Source organism: Carettochelys insculpta, chromosome 4, assembly GCF_033958435.1.
Source record: "Carettochelys insculpta isolate YL-2023 chromosome 4, ASM3395843v1, whole genome shotgun sequence".
Taxonomy (NCBI): domain Eukaryota; kingdom Metazoa; phylum Chordata; order Testudines; family Carettochelyidae; genus Carettochelys; species Carettochelys insculpta.
Window position 1 is genome coordinate 125702256 of NC_134140.1, and position 24230 is coordinate 125726485.

Below are 24230 nucleotides of genomic sequence, written 5' to 3' on the forward strand. Positions count from 1 at the left end.
GGTAGCCCTATGCTTCACTGAACACTAATTATATATCATGTGTATGGCTGCTAAACTGTAGATAAGAGGGGCAATTTGAATTTTTGAATTTTAGTTTGGCTTTAGCATTTGAAATTAATGAACACAGGCATGCATAACGTATCATTGTTGTTCTGCTTTAACTTTGCCATTGCTAATCAAGTCAAAATAAGTGTACAAGATAAGTGATTGGGTTCTTTTATCAAATGTAAAATATGTGGAGCGTGTAATACAAAAGTAGCCTATATGGTAATTTTTCCTCACTTTTTATTGTCAACAATATTCTCTCGTGCCTTTAACATAAACACATGTAGTAGCTAATTTAGCAGCATCCATTCTTGTTGTTCAATAAAAACATTGTAAGAGGGTTGACAGAAGAAAAGACAATTATGTTTCAAAATTAAACAGTTATACTTTATTATGGCATCACCATCTCTTGTGGTATGTATAGGGTATGAATGTAAGCAAAATCTCTTTATTCTCATTATTAAAAATAAAGACACTGCATAGTGTGCTATATTTATGAAATTAAATGTTTGGAAAAAGGCCTCAAACTCATTGAGAAAAAGGAGGGATGAAGAGCAAACTTGTAAGGGAAACAAAGTTTTAAATGAGTATTGATTATTTGGTAAAAATATGAGAGTTTTGTTCTATTAATGCAAGCCAACCAAAGTCTATTAAGGCTTAATCGGTTTCAATGCTAGTATTTCTTTTTACATGCACTACCCAGCTAGATCCATGTGTATTACAAAATTCTTTTATATGCATAATTAATTACTTGTAAAAACATAAACGAATAATTATTGAAATTGAAAAGCTACACCACTCCACTATAACAGGAAAAAATACCTTCAAAGATTCAAATAGCTATAATATTGTTTATTGCCACATTTCCATATTTCAGATCAAATAAAACATTTTTCATGTGAAGTGTATATTACTCAATTAAATAAATAAATTGCATAAAACGTATGAGTTAAAACATTTGAACATCTATGTTCCATTTGGAGTGTTAATGAGCCAAATTGCTCTGTTGGAGTAAATGAGTATAGCTCCACTGAAGTCTATGGGAAGAAGGTTGATTTACACCAGTTTAGGATGTAACCAAAAGAACCTAATTCAGCTTTTAGTTACACCTCTGTACCCCATTGAGTCCACCAGTTGGATGTCAACAAGTCACACATTCTTGGAATTGGACTGATTCCTGTAGCATGTGACCAGCCTTTAAATCCACTTCCCGTCATTTTGTTGCAAAAGACAGATGCACTCACAGGAGACATTTACCTTCGGAACAGGAGTCTCCGGAGAGGGTTTAACTTGCTGAGTAGAATGATGACAGCATTTGATAATAGGCCATGACATTGATGGCTGTTATCTGATACACCTATGGAATGGCTCTTCCCTCCCTTGGTTTCCCCTGAAAAGCAGCTCCCTCCCTGTGGACCTATAATAGCAGGAATGCCACAGGGTCATGACAGAGGTATTTTAAACATAGACTTCGAAATGATAGTTTGATAGACAGAATAAGACTTATTCCTCCAGCTGTTTGAGAAAGAGTAGGAGTAGGGCACTAACAAGTGAAGCATTCTCCTCCATAAACTTAGAAAACATTATCTCTCTTTGAATCAAAGAAAATCCTTCCCAGATTAAAAAAGTGAGGACTCAACATGATGAAAATGTACAGCTGAGGATTTTTTGTGAGGTAAATTCTAAGAGGAGGGGAATCAAACTTAACAAAAAAACTAGCAAGTGTGAGAGAAATTTGGGGGAGGAATTATTATAAATTATCTGTTGACTCTGAACAAACATCTCAGATGAAAATGATTGTAAAAAGCATCATTAGTTAAAACAGTGAAAGTAGGAAAATATGTTCAACGTAGAGGTACTGTTGCTTCCGACAACCAAGATAAACAAAAGTTCATCAAACATTTTCTCAACATTAAAAGTATATTCTTTGGAAAGCAAAAATGTAACTGATCCATAAAACATTGTTTCAAAATGCACAGTACGGTCTCAATGCTTTGGAGAGTAGGAAAATGAGAATGCGTTTAAGGCAAAAAACAAAAGCCTTTGTTTTCATTCAGACTGAACCATTGCTCTCCCCTCGGGGCTAGATGAAGAATTCCAGTTCAGTTAACACTCTTGACTATCAAAAAGCAATTTGGCTGGGGTCAAACTGAAACAAATGGGTATCTCCCTGTCTGACCTCCTAATGCCCCTAAGTGCAGTAAAGGTCCTGTCAGCCATCGTAAGCCAAAGGCTCCCACACGTAGGCAGCAGCTCCTGAGAAAAGTGTTCCTCTCTAGCGATCAGTTGATCAGCTATCCAAAGCGGAACTTCAGTCGGTATTTAACAGTGTTGGGGTTCTTCCGAGGCACGGCCAATGAAACCTTTGGTTTTGCTGGGATGGAGGCGGGTGACTTTTTCTTCTCTGGGACAGTGACAGTGAAAGACAGTTCTGGCTGCTCAGCTTGTTTGAACCTTGGAAGGAAATGGGTGGAGATGTGCTGGGGTTTTACCCGGGGACTGCAGCCTCTTTTGGCTTTGCCCCTCTTGTTCAAAGCCACATACCATTCTCTCCCAGTCTTCTCAGTCCTGTGAACTGCTGAGGCATATGTGTTATAGCTGTTTTCTTGAAACCTCTCCCTGAACTTGCAATCTTCTGTGAATTTGGCCTAGGAAAACAGATAGAAGTCTATTGAAAGGTTTTTGTTTTATCAGGTAACAAGATGTCACAGGGCTGTATGTGTGGGCAAAGGGTGTGAATGCAGTCCCCCAACACACACACACAAATACCATGTCTGGTTTCTCTTCCTTCCTCCCTGCTGCACTGTGCGGAGAGCCTGCAGGGCATGATGGGAAAGCCCAAGGAACCCTGGGAACTGTAGTTCCTTGGCCAGCTCCCTGCCTGAGCTGTCCCTAGAGCAGGGAAGGGACTACATTTCCAAGCATACGCTTAGCTGCTAGCAACAGGAAAGGGAAGGTGACAAGGAAATATTATTTTTCACTTATGATATTACAGCAAGATTCCAGAATGTAATTTTCTATAAAGCCTTTATTACTGTATACGTTTTTAGTATGTTATAACAAAATTATTTTACCAATCACTGTTTCCATTCAATTTTTTCATTAATCTCTCTTATGCACATACATTGCATGATTATTTTGATCTCCTTTATGTTTCAAAAATTGCAGTCCACAGTTACCCAAAAGCACCCTCCCCACTGCACACATGCACACAAATTCCTGCCTATGGGCCTGTCTCACCTATTAAGAAAAGAGGGACAACACTGTCAATGATGGGTGCCTATAAATTAAGCTTCTGTAGTCTTGTATAAGTGCCTAGTTGAGTAGGCTGATTTTCAAAATGGAAGGGTTTCCAGCCAATCAGACTGCTGCTGCTGCTGCTGCTGCTTCGGCACTCAGCACTTTTGAACATCAGGCCACTTACATGTCCAAACAGAGTCTAAGGAGACTACCTTGAAGCACTTATTAAAAATGTTGGCGGGAGGAACCATCATCTGCCTCAGGAATAACATTCCCATTCTGCTTCTCCCCTATCCTCCACCAAAAGGAAAAATATCACCTTCAAATCCACTTCCTGTCAGCTCTGATGAGGGATATTAGTTTTTGCTCTTCCATGCGTCTAATTTCCTGCTATCACAAGAATTGATTTTTGGCTCCGTCTCCACTTAATAATCTAGAATAACAATCTGTGTCCAGATTTTCATGCTTTCCTGCCCTGAGTCGTGGTTGCATTGTTGTTCTACCGTTGGGCGTTTTGTTTTCTCTTGGTAACCTTTAAAAACACCTTTCAGTTAAAGAGCTTTGTTTCCATTCAGTGGAGTTATATTCATCAGGGCCATCCTGAGGTGAGGGTGGAGCCCAAGGAACCCTCCCTGTGCTGCAGGCTCCACCCCTCCTGCTCTACCCCCCACAACCAGGCTGGGGACTCACTGCGGCAGCAGCAGCAGGGGGTTGCCTCTCCTCTGCCCCCACACTCGCACATTCACTACATAGGCAGCATAAACTGCAGCCAGCTCTGCTCCACCATGTCCTTGCAGACCACTCAGCCGCTCTTCTCCACGGGCGGCTAAAGGCAGAGGCAGCTTCCCATTGCTCAGTGGGCCAAGAGGGCACAGCGCGGCAGAGTGGAACTGGCTGCTGCTCATGCCAGTCATGTGGTAAGTGCAGGGCAGGGTGGGACAGGGAAAAGCAAGGGGAAGGGGAAGCTGCTGGCTGCTTCTGCAAGGTTCCAGATACCTTTATACAACACAAGATATAGCCACAGAAATGGCTTGCTGGCCAAAACAGCTCCTGTTCTCTCAGTCAGAAGATTAACTGTAATGTAGGAAGCCAGCGGAAGTATTTATAAGGACTTGCTGAAGAATAACTCAAAGAAGGGCAATATTGACATTGGCACTTGGGAGACACTCTCCCAGGATCGCTCAAACTGGAGTCTTACGCCATGGTCCTCTGCACTTTGAACTTGTCTGCCAACAGGCTGAGGAGGACAAGAGGTATAGGAGGAAGGAGAGGCCGGCTTCTAGTCATGGTCAACAGCTTCCTGCTGTCCCTGGGAACATCGGTCCTCACTGTGACAGAACTTGTGGTCCAAGGACAGGCCTTATGAGCCACCTGAGGCTCGACAACTCCCGTGGAAGATGATTATACTTGGCAACGAGTGATCGCCATCATCATAGAGAGGGCAATTATCGTTAAAACAAGAAAATGATGCAAAGAAATCAACGGAAATCTGTGGAAATTAGTCTATTCTAGTGTATAATTCTAATACCTCTCCCCCACATATCCAGGCTCAAAGTGCATCAGCTCAAATCCCATGTTGCTGAGGTAAAGGCAGGTTTCGTTCCTTTCCAGTAAATAAACAAGTAAAGGATATAGGGGCTCCATCCTTTCCCAGAGATACTAAGGAACAAATCCTCAGAAGTATTTAGGCTCCTTGCTCCCATTGAAATCAATGAGAGTTCAGCACCTAAATACCCTGGACGTCTATACATGACTATGGATCTACCCGTAAACACCTTGCAGGACTGACCACTGTCCAATTAGAGTTTCTCACCTGTGCTGAGACTTCAAAATGTATGCACATCTTTAATTTTACACCCTGGGAATAGTCTCACAGGGGTGCATGTGGCCAACACATAAAAGTTAAGCACGTGTCTTTTCAGAATCAGGGCCTTAAAGAACTGGGCAGAGATTTTCAAAGCAGACAGGAGGATTCAATCACTAACTCCCATTAAGCTGAGTGGTTAAATCCTCTAGAAGACTTTGAAAATCTCAACCCTAGTCTCAACAATTTTTCGTGAGACCACTGAAACGAATCCTTTCCTGTATGTGTTAACAGAGTGCAGGAATAAGGCCAATCAGCTCACCAGCAAAGTGAGAAGTAGGCGTTCTGCCGCAGTCAGATATCAGGGCAGCTGTGAAAAGTAAGCTAAGCAAATCTCCACCTTGATGAAATCAGAGTATCACAGTGTATTTTTTTCCTAATGGGAGGCCTGGGTACAGTGATGTACATGTGAATACAGAAAGGCAGAATGAGGCCTTAAAAACTTAAAGGTGTGTGCCTGAAGATGATGATTAATGTTCCTTAACAGCAGTCCTAAAGGAATTTGCCACTTCTGAAACTGGATTATGAGGGTGTTAATTGGTGTCCTGAGATCATCGAAAATGGTTTCTAAGTGCATCAAAGTCAGATTTCAAAGTAGATTATTCAGATCTATTTCTTTTAAAAGGGATGCTAAGCTTTTGAACTTAAAAGCCTGATGCAGTGGAAAACAAAAAGAAACAATGTTTTGTAACCAGTCAGAAAACAGTCAGATTTGCATGCTATTGCATTGTTAAACCTATATTTTGTTTGAAGGAGTCAGATTCTAGAATTCAAATGGTGATGTCCTTGACCTGGAATGTATCATTTTCATAGCAACTTCACTTTAATCATAGTTAGCTCTCTGCTTGAAAGAAGAATTATTTTAATTATGCATGTTGCTTTTCAGTCTTTTGTTATCCAACACGATGTGTCATACATAAATGAATATTTCTCTTCCAAAAATAAAGGTTCAAGTTAAATTCCTAGCCATTGTCTACAACAATGGAGCCTGGAACCCTTACTTACATGAGTAATCTGTTGCCCTCAAAGGATACCGCATAGAGATAGGAAAAGAGACAGATCCTCAAAGAAGGGTTGTACCCTGAGGATTTCTTTGTGGAGGTTGAGGTCTTTGCATGGATCTCTCCCAGCCCAGACAGTTATGGGGTCAGGGAACTTCAGGTGAATACTAGTAAACCCAAGCCAAATACAGTGCATTCTGGGACCGCACCCACAGTAATGAAGAATCCCCTCTGCTCTTGGTACACCCCTTGATGGGGATTTCTGAGTACCTTCCCCAGCCAGGGAAGCCAGCAGTATGAATCCATTTCAAAGCAGCTGGAAGCCACTGTGGAGACATGGGACTTCCATGCTGCTGGTTCCTAGGGGGAGATGATCTTCATACATCTGAGAGGCCTGGATCATCCATTGTCATGGTAAAAATCAGCCAGCTAGGAGCAGTGTCTGCAGAAGGAAATTTCTTCAAAGATCCCTTTCCAAGGACTTCCCCGCTTTGCAGATTCAGAAGATGGAACATGTTCTGCACCCACAGAAAAGGGGCCCATGAGCACTGCTGGAAAACTCTAGGGAGCCACGCAGGAGGTCAGAGCTGTCTGTTCAGAGGTCTTGGCCCAGCCACTCCCAGATGGCTGCTCACAGTTGCCATTGGGACTTCCAGAAGTGAGGAGGGTAAAAAAGATAGCTCTGCCTGGAGCTATCATCTTCTCTAGGGTTTCTCCACAGGGCTGGAATAAAGGCAATATTCTCTCAGGCTTTGCATGCCTGATATTGCTTTAACTCCGCCCCCTCAGTCTCTCTTCACCCAGCCTGCCTAACTGACATCCTCAGTATCCATATCCATGAATCATCCTCCCCAGGGACAGGAAAGGCAAGCAAAGCCACTGGGCAGTACTGACTGTGCAATCTTGTTCTCCTTTTTCTTGGGTTCAAATCCAAGTTGAAACCCTAGGGCAGGGGTCAGCAGCCTCTCTGGGGCAGAGTGCCGAAATTTGACCTTTTGACCTCTGAGTGCTGGTGATGCTTTTAAAAGTCACTAATAGTCATACAACAGCTTCATTAATAAATAAATGAAGATAGAGAACTTAACCGTTGAGGTGGCGGTTGGCAGCATTAGCTGGTCTTTTGTTAATCCACGGGTGGCCTGGCTTTGAGCAAGCTCCCACTTGCACGGGGGAGGAGCAGGGGCGGGGCTGAGCTCCTGCCTTCCGTGCTGATGAAAATTGGCTCGCGTACCACTCTTGGCACATGTGCTGGAGGTTTCTGACCCCTTCCATATAGGCTAATCCTGCTGTGCTAGTACAGACAAAACACTGACTGAAATCATTATGCTGCAGGACTAAGCCCTTTCTTACAGATGCTTTTTATTAACGTTATTAATAAAATACTGTTTTATTTATTGCACTCAGAGCGTTCAGATATTTGAGATATTTCCTGGGTTGTATTATCACCTTGCTGTGTTTTTGGGTTTTTTTTGTTTGTTTTTTGGGGGTGGGGGCATAGAGGTAGTTCTGTTCTACTAGCCAAATCCAAATTTTATTGCAGTTTCCCTGTACACTAGCAGGTGAGAATAAGTCTGGAAACATACATTACAGGGATTCTAATGCTATCCTAACTTGAGTGATGGATCCAAAGAGAATATAAAAGGTGGCCACATTCGCTGCACCAGACATGTTCTCAAGATCAGAGTCTTTTTTTTCCTTTTGTCTTTTTTTCTTTTGTACTATGAGTCTGGCCATACAGGTTAGAACGAAAGTACTACAAGTACCGATGCAAACTTGTCTAAGGGCACTGAAGCAGGTCCTCTGTTTCCTGCCAGGATGTGAATTAACGAAAAGAACAAGCCCTTTATGTTTTAGGTCATTACACCTGCTCATCTCTCTTGGAAATCAAAGAGCACAGGATTCTGAGTGCTTGATGCTGAAATACAGTGGAGGTCCTGAACTGAATTAAATTTTCATTACATGGGTTGAAGCGAGTATTTGGTAGATGCTTATTACTTGCTAATACAGCCACAGAAGTGTGCAAATTAAGATTAAATGGCTTTGGAAACTGCAAAGCTTAATGAATACATTAGCATATGTGCTGGCCTGACTAAAAGATCATAGGTTCAAGTGCCACACAAGGGCATAAGAAGATACCCAGCATGGACAATGCATACCTATCTAATCTTTCTGTCTATCTGGTTCTTATAAAGCACTAGCTGTAGCTGTATTTGAACATCTCCTGAGAGGTAGTGACTAGGGGCTAACTGAAAAAATGGGAATTTGTTTCTTTGAAAAGGCTCAAAGCAATGTCCTGTGAATTTTTTTACCACATCTTCTTCTGATTTTTTGAAGTCAGTTTAAAAAATGATTCCATTCTAGTCAAATGGTGTCAAAACAACTGCTTTCATTTTTCATTCAACATTAGTGGGGCCTGTTGCATATAGCTAGGAGTTTCGTTCTTGGTCAGAATAATTTATCTGAATAATCGAATCTGGCCTTTGGAAACTGTCCGGTTGAAAATAAAAGACCTTGGGCCTTTTGGAATCTCTTGTGTTGTTCCTTTGGAATTTCTTTGGGATTCCCAAATAACACCTGACCACTTTTTAGACAAAAACAAAGAATAACTTGTACTCTGGGGAATCTTCTCTTTCTCAAAGGCAGAGCTAGTGGTGTTCAAGGTTGTGGGTAAGCAATTGTTGCTGAGTATATATTAGTTTTCACATTGATCTATAATAGAGAGTCACTTCACTAAGGGCATCTAATTTTGATTTTAAAACTTCTGGAACATCTATGGCATAAAAGATTCAATCCCTCTGTCCTCTTGTACACCCATCTAATCAGTCTCTCTAGTTCTTATGAAGCACAAGCACGCACACCCTGTTACTGTATTTGAACATCTCCCAAGAGGTGATGACTAGGGGTTAACTGAAATATTCTTTTCTGTGAAAAATCTCTAGTTAACTTCAGGTGAAATGTTTTACTGAATCTTCTGCTTTGTTGATGTCACTGTTAAACAAATGATTCCATTCTAGTCAAATGATGTCAAAACAACTGTTTTCATGCAAATGAATGATTTGATTTTTCCAGTTTTGTTTTGGTTGAGTTTTCCCTCTTTTCTCTCCCTTTCTCTGTCTCAGTGGTAGATTAGGAATAGGTGGGGGAGCCTGGGACTGCACAGTCACAAATGCCCCCCCCATATATTAAAATATAAATGTAACGTCATTATTTGTGCTTCACAATTTATTCATACTTATTATTACTTATAATGCATCATAAAATTACACTTTAATTTTAAAATAAGAATGACATGGCACATTTCTTTTATTCCATTAAAGCAAATTGTTTGAACAAAATGAAGTTATGGAACCTGGGGGCCCTGTGGTAATTGCCCCTTTTGCTCTTATGTTAATCCACCACTGCTTTTTCTTCTTGGGAAATGTCCCATTGATTTCCAATGTTGTGTGCTTTTAAAATTCCCACTCACTGGCTGTGTCTACACTAGCAAGTTTTTTTGAAAAAAACAGGGCTGTTTCAAAAAAAAATCACATGGAGCGTCTACACACAAAATGCGTTCTTCCGATATGAAATCAGAAGAATGTAGCACTTTTTCCGGCGCCCTCTTCCTCTCCCAGATGAGGAAGTGTGACTTTTTCTGAAAAATTCTTTTGGAAAAAATCATGTGTGGGTGCCTTGGATACCCATTTTTCGAAAGAGCAGGTCTGATGGCATCAGCTTTTTCAATCCCTGGCCCATTCTTTCAAAAGAGCAGGAGCTGTGTGGATGCTCTCTATCAAAAGGGCTGATCGATCTGCTTTTTTGTGTGTGGACACACTCTTTCAAAAGAAGTTTTTTCAGATGAGATCTTCCGGAAGAACTTCCTTTGAAGGATGGCTGTAGTGTAGCGTAGTCCCTGTGTCAAAGATGGCAAGAACATACAAATGCATACTAAATATTTCCAAACTGGTTATCTTTCCTCTGATAAAAATGCCTGTGTCAGATACAGCATCTGAAATGTTTTCCAGCTGCCAATGCCACCTCACAAGTCAACGGAGAGATTCCAAGTGGAGTCCGCTCACCGGAACTGGTTTAGAGCATCAAAATAAGACAACAAGAGCATGACACCAAAAAGCCACGGAGGAACTGCACTTCAGTGGTGCAGTGAACTGAAGTACCATGGAGGCAGGGGGAATATCTCAGGCGTCTTGAGGGGGGCCTTGGGGAGGACTGGGACTAGCCTCTCCCAGGCAGACCTCAGCAGTGACCAGAGCATGCTGCACTGGAGGCTCCAGTGGTGATTTAAAGGGCTCCAGGCTGTGGTGGCTCTTGCTGTTGCAATAGCAGTGGGTAGGAATTTGAATTGTTGTGTCCCTCTTTCTCTCCCCCCTCACTCCCCCATTGGCAGGCCTGCCTTCCAAGTGTTAACAAATTTGTACCCACGATACCATTCTGCCCTAGGGGATTGTTAGTATTATTCCCATTTTACAAACAAAGAAACCAAGACACGCAGGCTACATCTACACTACAACCATCTGTCAAGAGAAGTTACTGTTTGAAGAGATCTCCCAGCAAAACTTCTGTCAACAGATCACGTCCACACACACAAGTGGATCGAAAGAGCAATGTACTCTGTCAACAGACAGCATCCAGACGGCCCAGCTGTGCGCTCGACAGAACGGCCAACCAGAAGCTCAGCAAACGGGGCTGCCTGGTGAACTGGAAGCCCTGTCTGTCGACAGAGGGCCCCCTGGAGCATCCAAATGGCTTTTTTGTTGACAGAAACTGTTGACAATGGTGTTTGATCCTCATCGCGGAGAGGCAGAATGCTGTCGGCGGAAGTGCCAAGTTTTGTCAGCAGACTGTTGACAGAACGCGTTGTGTGTGTAGATGCTCCATGAGTTCTTGTTGACAAAAACATGATTTTGTTGACAAAACTCTCTAGTGTACATGTAACCAAAGAGTTTAAGTGACTTACCCAGATTCCCACAGGAAGTGTGCATTTGAGGCAGGAACTTAATCCAAGCCCTTAGCATCCTTATCTATTGACTTAAGCACAAAACCAATCCTTTTTCTCTTGTGTCTCTCGAGCCTGGGCTGCAGTACAGTCTCTTTGTCCATTTAGTCCTCTCTTCTGACAAACTAACAAGGGTGTCAGCCACTGCCCATTGTAGGGGCTTTTTTCCTTTTTATCCTACAGTCATGCTTGCCTCCTAAGAACTGGTTTGTGACCATCAATGCATTACAGACTTTTGAATGGAAATGACTTTTAGAACACTACCAGATACGTCAGATTTCTGTGATCTCTCACACCAGCTAAAGTTTAGATTCTAAGTAGTTTCCATAAATAAATTTATGGGAGAGCAATGAGGAGCTCATCAATAAGGAATAACAGAAATGTTGTTGAAATGGGGCTTTACCCAAGTAGTTTTTCTCACAACTTTAAACCAGGTCAAAAAAAGGAAAACTCACTCTCTTGGAAAAATGTTGACATTGTTTTCATTTTGCAGTGTTTGCAGTTCAGTATTTTTTCTTTTTTATTATGATTAATTACTTTTCATTAATCCCCTCCCCCAAATTTCCTTTTTTCAAATGTACAAAATAAAGCATTTTGTATTTTCAAAATCAGAAGCTTTCAATTTTGAAAAAGGCAACATTTAGCTAGTAAACTTTCCATCTATAAACCACAACTGACTCGATTCAACTCTAATTAATATGTCATTCAGTCACCCAATGTTGGCATTCGTTCAGGAATTATTCAACAGCAAATACAAACAGAGCTATAGGGGTAAATCCCGGAATAAGTTAAATTTAAAAATGCAATTCAATCAGAGATTTGCCTGAGTGAGGGCCAAAGCATTTAGACCGTAATTATTAATTTAGAATGATTCTTAACGAAGGAAAATTACTTTAATTCCTGTAGGAATATATTCTGCATTTATGTGAATACCAAACCCTCTTTTGTGATAAAGACAGAACCAAGGCACAGCCATTTAACGATAATAATATTTAACCATCTAACTCAGGGCTTAAAAATTAGAAAGAACCCATCTGCGCCTGGGACTGATAATTGCGAGTTTTCATATTATTTCTGAATCCAGTTTCCATAAAAATGAACCACTTTATAATTTAATTAAGTTGTCATCTGAAGAAGGAGGGCCAATTTAAAGCACTAAGCTCAGATAAAAGAAAACCAGGTTCCCCAGAATTGGTTTAAAAGGACCCCAAATAACTGTAGGAATTACTTTTATCTACAGTTCACTCAAAGTCATCAGAATGACTTTTAAATCAAAGAGCTTCAGTGACTGACAGGCGCAGGATTCTCTTTGTACTGTTTAAAACTCATTAGGCCATGAAATAACTTTAGCCTGCCAAGACAGGGAAGAACAACAGATGCTGCTTTTGCATTATCTGCATTATTTAGCCCAGCAATCTTTAGACATTTGGGTCAAGTTTCTACAAATTTGTTGCTTTCATCTGACTGAGGAATCATGTGTCCTAACCTTTCAGTCTGACCTGTCTAATTGGTGTCCATTTGTAACATTGTAGGGTTGGGGGGGTTTAATGACAATTAACCATATGCTGACATGGGTTTACTATAATTTCTGCTTATTCTGGGACATAAATCAAAATGAAAAATGGAGTAATGAAGATATTGGATGCCACTAAAAAGAACAGATTCTTAAGCATAAAATAGCCTGTGATTACTTCCCCATCATGAAATATATATATAAGTGTTACTTTCACATTCCCTTAACACTGAGAAGTTAAGTAGAACCTATTATAGTAATTGTAGATGCCCTTCTCTTTCCTTTATGAAGATTCTTATTTTTACAAAACACCAGTGTTTTACTTTAAGCAAGAGGCCATCCCCCGTGTAGAAAGGAATTCTTCTATTTAGCATATTTTTCCTAGGGCATGCAGAATTATCATATTGCATAATGATTAAATAAAAGGAGAGAATAATTATGTTTATGCTTGGTGGGGTGTAGGCAGCCCATCATGACAAAAATACTCATAAAACAAAATGTAAAACAAAATAAAAACAGGACTTGATTTGTGCCTCAGATGAGATATTTGTTTAAGAATTACTTGGAGCAAGTTCTCTGCTCTGTGTTATACAAGCCGTCAGACTAGGTTAGGGGCCGGCAACCAAAATAGCAAAATGAGCCATTTTTTTTTCAACTTGGGTAAAAAAACTCAATAATTTGAGAGCTGTAATGCATATGAATAAGACTTCTTTAGCGACATGATCAAAACACAGATATAGGATCATACCCTACAATGCACAGCACATATTAAAGGGGAAGTTATCCAGCGCTGGGAGATCACATATTGTTTTCTATTTAGACATGATTTATTCATTGTCGGGTTTTTAGATGTTCACCACTTATTGAAAATAATCAGGCGGCTTTCTTTTTTTTTTTTTTTTTTTAAACTTTGCAATTATGGCATTGTGAGCCACAAAGAAGTTCTTAAAGAGCTGCATGCAGCTCCAGAACTGCAGGTTGCAGACCCCTGGACGAGGTGATCACAACAATCCCTTCTGGCCTGGGAATCTATAAATTCCATGTTTCAAATAATGGTCAGCTGGATGGGGTAAAATCTGAAGGCTCATTTCAATCCACTAGGAATCTCCCACAGATCATGATGGGAGATGTGCACATACAATGTTTCCTTTAAAAAAATACACTTATAATCATTTCTTGTTTTTTATTATTTGTTTGATACCTTATCACTCAAAGGAAAAATCTACTCCCTTTAAGATGACCACTACTTCTACTCTAACGGCTAATCTACAATTCTGCGGAAGATTTACCTGCTCAGGGTCGATCTTCCAGGGTTTGATTTCACATGGGCACAAAACCAAGCTCTCAGGGGTCAAAGCTGACCCCGTGCTCCTCACGCGAGACGAGGATTAAAGACGGTCAGGGGGAGAAGCTCTCCTATCGATCATCCCCAGTTAAGACAGACAAGTTAGCCGAGTGCAGAAACGTCGATTTAGCAATGCTAAAATTGCGTATCTGTGGTCAACTTCTATGTCTAGTGTAGACAGAGCCTGAGTGTCTCCATCTTCCTTTGTATGCTTCCTCAACCCTGACTTTGTGTTTCTCTTCCTTTCTTTCCTCTGTATTTCCATTTCCACTGACGGCCCACACTTCACTTGCAAGTTACACTCCCAACCCCATTCCAGTTGCTAAAATAACCACTGAAACACGTATGTTGGCATTAGGTTTCAGAATTAACAATGTCCAGTGTCTTTAATGGGATACTTGGTGTTTCAGATCTCTAAAAGTTTTAGTTTGTCTGCAGATTCAGGCTGCACAGTAGGTTCTGGAGTACTTGTTTCTCACTTGGGAGATTTTCTCCCCAACCTTGAGCGCTAGAAACTTGTTTTTTGTTAAAACAAAAGCTTAGATTCTGTAGATGCTGGATGTACTTTGTGGGTCGAATCCAGATCATGGGTTATTTATATGATACCTATGTATTAAAGAAGTTTTCTTTTGCAGAATTTACCCTTTAGGATATATACATTTTAGGAAGGATTTTTTTTCCCCATCAGTATAGTAAATGTTGTTATGATTTCTTTGTACATTAACAAACATTCCCTTATCCTCAATAATAGTGAAAGTAAAAAGGAAAGAATATCCTTAATTTTCAAAAATACTTATAGGTATCTGAAAAAGAATGTTGGAACCAATATGGATAACCCATATGTAGAAACAAAGGGGAAAGTATTGTTTAAAATTAAATCAAATAGTCATATGTTACGCTGATTTTTAAAAATAGAAGTAATGCTCCCACTATGGGTCAGAGCTGGTCTTTTGTTGAAATTATGAAGACTTCAGGCATAAGTTAACAGATGTGTTTAAAGTCACCCCTATATTCAAGGTGGAAATACAGGCACCTCAGTGACTTAGCTTTTCTGAATAGGGATATCTTCTTGAACCGGGGAACGTCATATTTTATCTTTTTTTTTTCTTTTTGTTTTTCTTTTCTCTCTCTCTAAGTAATATTACACATTATTACAACTAAGGTGTCTCATGAAGTGTCTCATATGCCCTCAGCAAAAACAAAGGCCAAGTGCCAAATTGGCATCTTAATTTTCAACTGTTTCTATAAACACAGATCAGACCCCAGTTCTGTGTCTCCTCATTCTTGAGGAAACATAGGGATAAAACTTTGTGTAAAAATATATTTCTTTTCTCTAATGAGAAGACTATTGAACAAAGAGCCTACTATTTTGAAGACAGATATTTGATTGCAAAATGATATATCTTTCTTTGGTAAAAATGTAATAAATATCATACAGAGCTTCTAGTTTTTTTTCCATCTCCCTGTCACCAATTGTCTGTCTAGTTTTTACCTACCTGTCACTCCATCCTACAAGGCATTCCTTACTGAAGCTGTGGAGGTTCAGGGCACTCCGCCTAGTATGTAGGTTTTGAGCACCTTGCAGGATGGAGCCCCTGGAAAACTGCTTTCACTACAGGGTACATTTGAAGTTGCCACAGTGCCTTTAATAAACAATACTTAGTGGTAATTCAGTTTTTACTTACACTTGCATGGAGTTTTCCTTTTTTTGACATCGCTAAAAATTTGCTGCTGAAAACTCCTCGTATTCCTACAATCCCCTGAGACACAGCAAATATTTCCAAAATACCTAGGATGACAGAAATCCCAAAATAAATCACAATACAAACAAATTGTTGTTTCCTTTTGAAAAAGCCTGATTCTCATCTTCCGTGATTTATGCAACAATTTCACTTTTGATTGCTTACAGTTTTGCTTATTGGAAATGTGCATTTATGTATATAGTCTCAAGATTATTTTAAAACCTTAAGACAGCTTTCAGAAGGCTCACACCTGGTCTTTACAAACTCAGAGAATATCTTCTGTTGTGCTCCAATTTTGCCAAAACTTATGAATGTACATAACTTTTAACATATGAGTAGTACACTGATGTGACTATTCAAGTACAGTATATATTGTTAAGTAACATGTATAAGTCTTTGCATACCAGGGATAAATGCCCATGCAATAATCTTATTTCTCTATTAAACTTAATAGACCTCTTTTGCAATGAACACACCAACCCCCTTGTGCTCACACATATATACTGTGTTCTGTTCAGTGTATGCTACAATACAAACCAGCAAAAGCCAAGAATTTCAACCATATGGCTCACTGACATTGTGCTACAGCCATTGCAGCAATACTTTTTATACCGTTGGGTGATCCCTTGTCTAATTTTGCCTCTAATTTTTTTTCATCCATGTGCAGAATAAATGTTGTTATGTGTACCACAGCATGTGTGGATGTGCACCACCTGTGGAAAGACATGTTTCCAGCTGTGGGTGCTGTGACTGCTCTGCTAATCAGCTGGATGGCATTTGAATCACTCTTGGGTGGCTGCCCAGGTGCTCGGCTTAGAAGACACACTGCTCTTGGCCAAATACTTTACAACTGTCCCTGTTTTTCAGCGATGCCTCTTATTTCAGACTCAAATTTACCCCCCAGTTCATGCACATTTAATCTCTCCCTTTTATTGTCAGGAAGCATTTTCACCAGAAATACAAGAGCAGAGCTGAACTGAATTTTGGATGACACATTCTGATTCAAATAAAAAGCAGCGACTTCAGATCCTGAGACCATTCACTAGTTCAAAATCTTATGCAGACAGGGCTTATCGGATAACATACATTAGTGTGTCCATTCAAGAAACACTCTTTGGATATGTTTCTAATTTGAATATATGCAAAATGTGGCCAGATAAAATTTGGCTGAGAAAAAGAAGTAGGGGGAACAAATGCTTTTTAAATTTTGCCGCATTTTATCCCAAATGACATCATGCCTTACGAGAAATAAAGTTACAGCAAATAATATTTATGCAAAAGGAATAAATTCCATCATATCTTCTTAAGATTCCTCTGGGTCAGATTTTAATGCCCTTACTGAGATTGAATAGAATTCTACTTAGCCAGTATTCCCACCGAATTTTGTGGGACTTTTAATGGAATAATACCGTATTTAGTTTAAACAACAAGGAATCTGGTAGCACCTTAAGGACTAGCAATTTCATTAGGTCTCAGCTTTCGTGACCTGCCACTCATTTCATCAGATGCACGAAGGGAAAGGAAAAGGAACAGATAGTAGAGATATACAGAGGTGGGAGTGTTATAGCAGGGCTGGTTAAATCAGGGTGGATGTGGATAAGAAAGTGAAAATACTTAAAGTGGAAATTACTTATAGTAATGAGCGAGCCATTTCCAGTCTCCATTCAGCCCCATTCTAATGGTGTCAGATTTGCGTATGAATTCAAGCACAGCAGTTTAACCGTGCAACCTAGTTTTGAAATTTTGTTGCTTGAGCATGGTAACTTTCAAGTCTGTAACTGTATTTTTCCCCCTTTTTGGTTCCAGGTGGGATTGATGCCAGACTGGAAAATCCACTGAGATTTCAACAATTTCCACCTCACCATCATTCTCAGCTTGGATGACTCCACACAAGACATCCACTTCCTGGACACTACAGATCGAACATCCCTAGTCTGGCACCCTCAGGACTTGAACGGTGCCTGACGAGAGAATGTGCTGAACCACAGGAAATCAATATTGTCTCGCAGCATTACCAATACTTCCATGGCTTACTGAGCTCTTGGAAAACATTTAGGGGTAAATTAGAGCTAAACACCAGTACACAACAATGAAAGCCAGGACTGGTGGCTGGAAACAAACTTAATGAGACCATAGGAACCTTGGCCACATGTATTTTAAATGGATACCCAGCTAACTAAAATCATGCTGAACCATGGATGTTGCCAGACCAGAGAATGCTGGATTAGAGAGGTTAAACCTGTACAGTGCAAATCAGTGATGATCATATAAACACATTTCTATGCTGGAAACTTACTGACTGACATACTTACTCACACGTATTCAGCTTTCATCCAGAATACCTCACAGAACCCATTGTCTACAGCCAAGCCCTAAGAGAACTGCATTTGCTCCCGTCCCTCAAATAGAGACAAACGTCTACAGAATCTCTGTTGAGTGTGCTTAAAATTACAATACTCACCTGGAGAAGTGAATAAACAGGTTGACAGAGCCAGGTGGGCACCTCCACCTACTAAAGGACTGGCCCAACAGTGAAAGCAACAGAACACCACTGAGAGCAAAGCCCTCCAAGCTAAAACCTCTCCAACACACCATCGAAGATCTAGAGCCTATCCCAGATGACAATCCTTCACTCTCACAGACCTTGGGAAGCAGACCACTCCTCACTTACAGACAGCCCCCCCAACCTGAAATACATACTCAGTATCAACCACACACCCCACAACACTAACCCAGGAATCAATTCCTGCCTCTCTGTCCACATATCTGCTGTAGTGACACCATCATAGGACCCGATCACGTCTGCTGTACCCTCAGAGACTCATTCACCTGCACCTCTACGAATACGATATATGCCATCACGTGCCAGAAGTGCCTCTCTGCCACGTACATTGGACAAACTGGACTGTCTCTACTCAACAAAATAAATGGACACAAGTTAGACATCAAAAATGGTAACATACAAAAACCAGTGGGAGAACATTTTAACCTCCCTGGACATACAGTTATAAACTTGAAAGTTTCAAGCAATTAAACGTCAAAACCAGGCTGCAACATGAAACTGGTGAGTTGGAATTCATGTACAAATTTGGCTCCATCAGAATAGAGCCAAATAGGGACAGAGAATGGCTTGCTCATTACCATTAGCAATTTTCCACTTTCGGTATTTTGACCTTCTTATCTGCATCCATCCCCCCTTAGATTAGGTCTGTTGCAACACTCCCATCCCTACTATCTTTTTTTTCTTTCTCTTCATGCATCTGAAGAAGTGAGTTGCAACCCACAAAAGTTTATGCCCTAATAAAATTGTTAGTCTTTAATGTTCTACCTGCCTTGTTGTTTTTGCTGCGACAGACAAACGCCACTATCTCTGAAACTATTTAGTTTGACAAAGGATAGCAGAATCTGGCCCTAAGGGGGCAAAATTTATTCTTCGCTCTTTCCTATTGACTTCTGTGGAATTAGTCTGTTTGTCACCAAGATATCTGAATTCCTTCTGTGAGTAAGGGCTCAGTGTATATCATAATTTTGGGCTGTTGAATGCTGAGACCTTCAAGGGATCAATTCTTTTTCTGCTGAAATCTCACGACTTGAGCCCCAATTCAGCAAAGCATTAAGCCCATGAAGCCAATGAGATTTACAGATTGGTATGGGTTACGGTTAGGGTTAGGGCTGGATGTCTCCAGGGCAATTTTGGATAGGTGGACAAGCACAAAGTTTCAGGCTTATTCTTTGCAAAGCTTCAGGACATCACTGTTCGAACAACTTCACCTGGTACTGACCTCACCTCCCAATAGTTCACAAGCTATTAGAACCACTTCCTGGCAGGGGAGCTGGACCAGTTTTTATAGCAGAGGTGCCATTGAACCACACTATAATCCCTGTATATATAGTAAAAATCACTACAAGCCAGGGAGTGCTGCAGGCCCCCTGCACCCTTAGATCCAGCGCCTATGCTTCCTGGGGTGGTAGGTTCAGCCCTTAGGGCATAACACACTAGGGCTACGTCTACACGTGAAGCCTACATCGAAGTAGCTTATTTCGATGTAGCGACATTGAAATAGGCTATTTCAATGAATAACGTCTACACGTCCTCCAGGGCTGGCAACGTCGACGTTCAACATCGACATTGCGCAGCACCACATCGAAATAGGCGCTGTGAGGGAACGTCTACACGCCAAAGTAGCACACATCGAAATAAGGGTGCCAGGCACAGCTGCAGACAGGGTCACAGGGCGGACTCAACAGCAAGCCGCTCCCTTAAAGGGCCCCTCCCAGACACAGTTGCACTAAACAACACAAGGTCCACAGAGCCAACAACTGGTTGCAGACCCTGTGCGTGCAGCATGGATCACCAGCTGCAGCAGCAGCAGCCAGAAGCCCTGGGCTAAGGGCTGCTGTACACGGTGACCATAGAGCCCCGCAGGGGCTGGAGAGAGAGCGTCTCTCAACCCCTCAGCTGATGGCTGCCATGGCAGACCCCGCTATTTCGATGGTGCGGGACGCAGATCGTCTACACGTGCCCTACTTCGACATTCAACTTCGAAGTAAGGCGCTATTCCCATCCCCTCATGGGGTTAGCGGCTTCGACGTCTCGCCGCCTAACGTCGATGTTAACATCGAAATAGCGCCAAACACGTGTAGCCGTGACGGGCGCTATTTCGAAGTTAGTGCCGCTACTTCAAAGTAGCGTGCACGTGTAGACACGGCTTAGAACTGTTAACAGACGAGGTGACTGTAGCACATGGAATCATAACCAAGCCAGCTAGAGTATGCTTAGCTCAAGTTACAGTAGTAGCAGAGCTGTAGTGGCACCCACCATCAAGCACCCTGATGACAAGCAGCTAATTTCTATACTGCCGTTGCTTCACTGCTCTTGTCACTTGAGCTAGTTTGATCCATCCAGATCAGGATATCTACATGTGCTGCTAACACGATTCCTGGATGCAGTATAGACATACCCTGAGTTTGGCTTTAATAGCTGTGTCTACACGTGCACGCTACTTCGAAGTAGCGGCACTAACTTCGAAATAGTGCCCATCGCGGCTACACGCGTCGGGCACTATTTCGAAGTTAACTTCGACGTTAGGCAGCGAGATGTCGAAGTCGCTAACCTCATGAGGGGATCGGAATAGTGCCCTACTTCGACGTTGAACGTCGAAGTAGGGACCATGTAGACGATCCGCGTCCCGCAACGTCGAAATTGCTGGGTCCTCCATGGCGGCCATCAGCTGGGGGGTTGAGAGATGCTCTCTCTCCAGCCCCTGCGGGGCTCTATGGTCACCGTGGGCAGCAGCCCTTAGCCCAGGGCTTCTGGCTGCTTCTGCGGCAGCTGGGGATCCATGCTGCAGGCACAGGGTCTGCAACCAGTTGTCAGCTCTGTGTATCTTGTGTTGTTTAGTGCAACTGTGTCTGGGAGGGGCCCTTTAAGGGAGCGGCTTGCTGTTGAGTCCGCCCTGTGACCCTGTCTGCAGCTGTGCCTGGCACCCTTATTTCGATGTGTGCTACTTTGGCGTGTAGACGTTCCCTCGCAGCGCCTATTTCGATGTGGTGCCGCGCAACGTCGAAGTTGAACATCGACGTTGCCAGCCCTGGAGGACGTGTAGACGTTATTCATCGAAATAGCCGTTGCTACATCGAAATAAGCTATTTCGATGTTGGCTTCACGTGTAGACGTAGCCAATAACTGTCTTGAACTGAGATTGATGTCCACGTGGCTAGTAGCCATGGCAACTATGCGTCCATCCTAGCCTGGCACGTCTGGCATCCCGTAACCATGCTGCCCTACTGCTTGCTCATTTGGAACAAGCCTCCCCTAACTGTGCTTGTATAACTTGTTCTCTTTCCTCCTACCTGTGGTAGGGCATCCCGGAGTGCACTGCTTAATGCTGGTGACATACATGTGCATATGTCACCCAAGTGTACAGTCCTCTGCTAAGGAATTATGGGATTGCTGCCCATCCCGCACCCTGCCAGAGAGCAATGATACGAACATGGAAAAGCAGCATAGGATGTCATGTAAAGAAAATGAATGACTCCTGATCTGTGATCCACCTCAGGCACTCTTCCTGCAGTATCCTCGTATGTCTCACTGGTTTGAATGGGCTAGGAGGGGGAACAGGCACTGAGCTTTCCACACCAGAGAGGGATTTTCCTGTACAAGATCTCTGCAATTTCAGTAGAGAAATCCCCGTGTGATGTTTTTACCTGGTATAGGCAAAGTGATCAAAGTTTTAACTCTTTCATTGTAAATTCTGTATTGCAGCGATCAAAACAACCATGACAATAATATGACACTTCCAGCTCCCTATATAAATACACAAATTAGGCACTAGGGATCCACAATTGGGATCCGAATATTGAATACCACAATATTTGCGGTGTTCAGATCCAGCGTTTAGATAAGTTTTAGAGGGGTAGCCAGGCTACTCTGTTTTGGCAACAATAAGAAATCCCGTGGCACCTTAAAAACTAAAATTTATTTGGGCATAAGCTTTCGTGAGCTGGTGCATACTTCACCAGATGCATGAAGTGGAAACTACAATGTCAGCAAAATGCCCTTCTGCCATGGGCCTTGGCCAAACTAGACTGTCTCTAGGCAAAAGAATAAATGGATGCAAATCAGACTTCAAGGATGGTAACATTCAGAAACCAGTAGGAAAGCACCTCAACCTCCCTGGTGGACACTTCATAACAGGATTGAAAGTTGCCATACTTGAGCAAAAAAACTTCAAAAAGACTAAAGTGTGAAACTGCACAGCTTAGCATTCATATGCAAACTTGACATGATCCCTTGATCACGTCTGACTAGAGACCCGGAGTGGCTAGTTCGGACGAAAGGCAACTTCCCCCCTTTTGGTATTCTCACCTTCTCATCAACTGTTGGGACACGGTCACATCCACCCTGCTTGAATTGGCCTTGTGAGTGCTGGTCCTCCGCACAGCAATGTAACACTCCCATCTTTGCATGTGTATATATCCCTGAAAAACTGAAGTTCCATTTCATGCATTTGATGAAGTGGGCTCCAGCCCACGAAAGCTTACGCCTTAATAAATGTGCTCATCTTTAAGATGCCACAGGATTCCTTGGAGTTTTGATTATGACTCATCTGCAAAGTACAGACCCCAAACCTAAAGCTGCCCTGCCCCCACATCCTCCTTTCACTGAGACAGAATAATTTAGACACACATTTGCAAAACAGGAGTAGGGAGGATGGCCTTAAAGATCTAAACCAGCAATCCTCAAACAGAAGCTCTAGAGCACCATGGGGTCATTCAGAGCATTGCGTTCATCTCATGGAGAGCCCTTGCTCTCACTGAAGTCAAAGGCAGAATTAAATGGGAGTACAGTAAGTCCCCTGGAGCTCAAAGTTGCAAGAAAGACCTTAACCAGAATTAGCAGAGTACTTACCACAGAGCGCTACCCGTGCTGCTTGACACGCACTGAGACAGTGTAATGCAGGCTCAGTAATGAAAGGGATCATTCATTGTCCCTTCGAGCCTCTGGAGAGTGGGGAACTATAGAAGATATTCTAGGGAATGGCATCGCAGAGAACCACAAAGAATCCATGATGTGTGCACTTGACACTGCATCGCAACGTTTGCTTTGCTGCTTTCTCTGAAGATGTGATGACATTGTGTTGTGATGATGCAATGTCACAGACCAAACAAAGAGAGGTCAGGGTGCCCTTCTGGGGCTTTGTGGCTTTCTAGGCCTCCGTACCCTGACTAAACACTCTGCAAATAGAAGATCATTGTTATAAAATGCCAGAAGTGGATAAACTGACCTCAGTGAGGGTTGTGTTTTGTTTTGTGTTTTTTGGCAGCGGTCAGGGGGGCAGTTATTGGTGCTCTTGATTTGCTTGTTCTGCTCCAGATCAAAAAGAGATTGCTCTAAAATAATTATAAGCACACAACAAGTTTTGTGCATTGCTGATTTTTGTTATTCTAAATTAAACAGACTTGTTTTGCTCCTGCCAGGCTCAGGAGATTGCAGTTTCATTCCTTCTGTGCCAGGTGCATTTTGAAGTGGTGGAGCAGTGACCTCCAGAGCAAGTTGGTGGAATCTAGCTGGGGGAAGTAGTTTTGATGTAGAGCCCTGTCTCCAAAGAAATCCACCCAGCTGCCCTGCAAAGGGACTGGATTAGTTCTGAGCATCCCACCCATTTTTCCTCACTGGCCAGCACCATCCACTACTTGGCTGGGACAAACAGCTCTGGGTCCTCTGCAGAGTGGAGGTTTTAGTCACCATGCATTTCTGTGGTCGTCCCAGTCTCCTCTTCTGGCAGACTTTCCACAAGTGTGGAATCACAGCCCACTTATCCCTGCAAGTGCATTGAGCTATCTATATATTAAAAAACCAAAGTGCAAATGGGCATTCTACTATTCATACCTAACTCTGCACTTGTTACCACAAGTGTTTATAAGAAATATAATGTCGATGGTTATGCAACTACGTAAAAGCAGTGGAAGAAGGAGGAAAATCAG

General features: G+C 42.0%; 1 protein-coding gene across 1 annotated transcript in view; it reads right to left on the reverse strand.

The window, feature by feature from the left end:
• Positions 1-2339: 2339 nt before the first annotated feature.
• The window catches only part of FGF5 (fibroblast growth factor 5), a 30262-nt gene continuing 8371 nt past the window's right edge, over positions 2340-24230 (reverse strand). The window contains exons 2-3 of the mRNA XM_074993974.1: positions 15687-15790; positions 2340-2693 (exon numbers count right to left, since the gene is read on the reverse strand). Coding sequence (XP_074850075.1) covers positions 2340-2693; positions 15687-15790 — 458 coding nt within the window. The remainder of the gene's footprint in view (positions 2694-15686; positions 15791-24230) is intronic.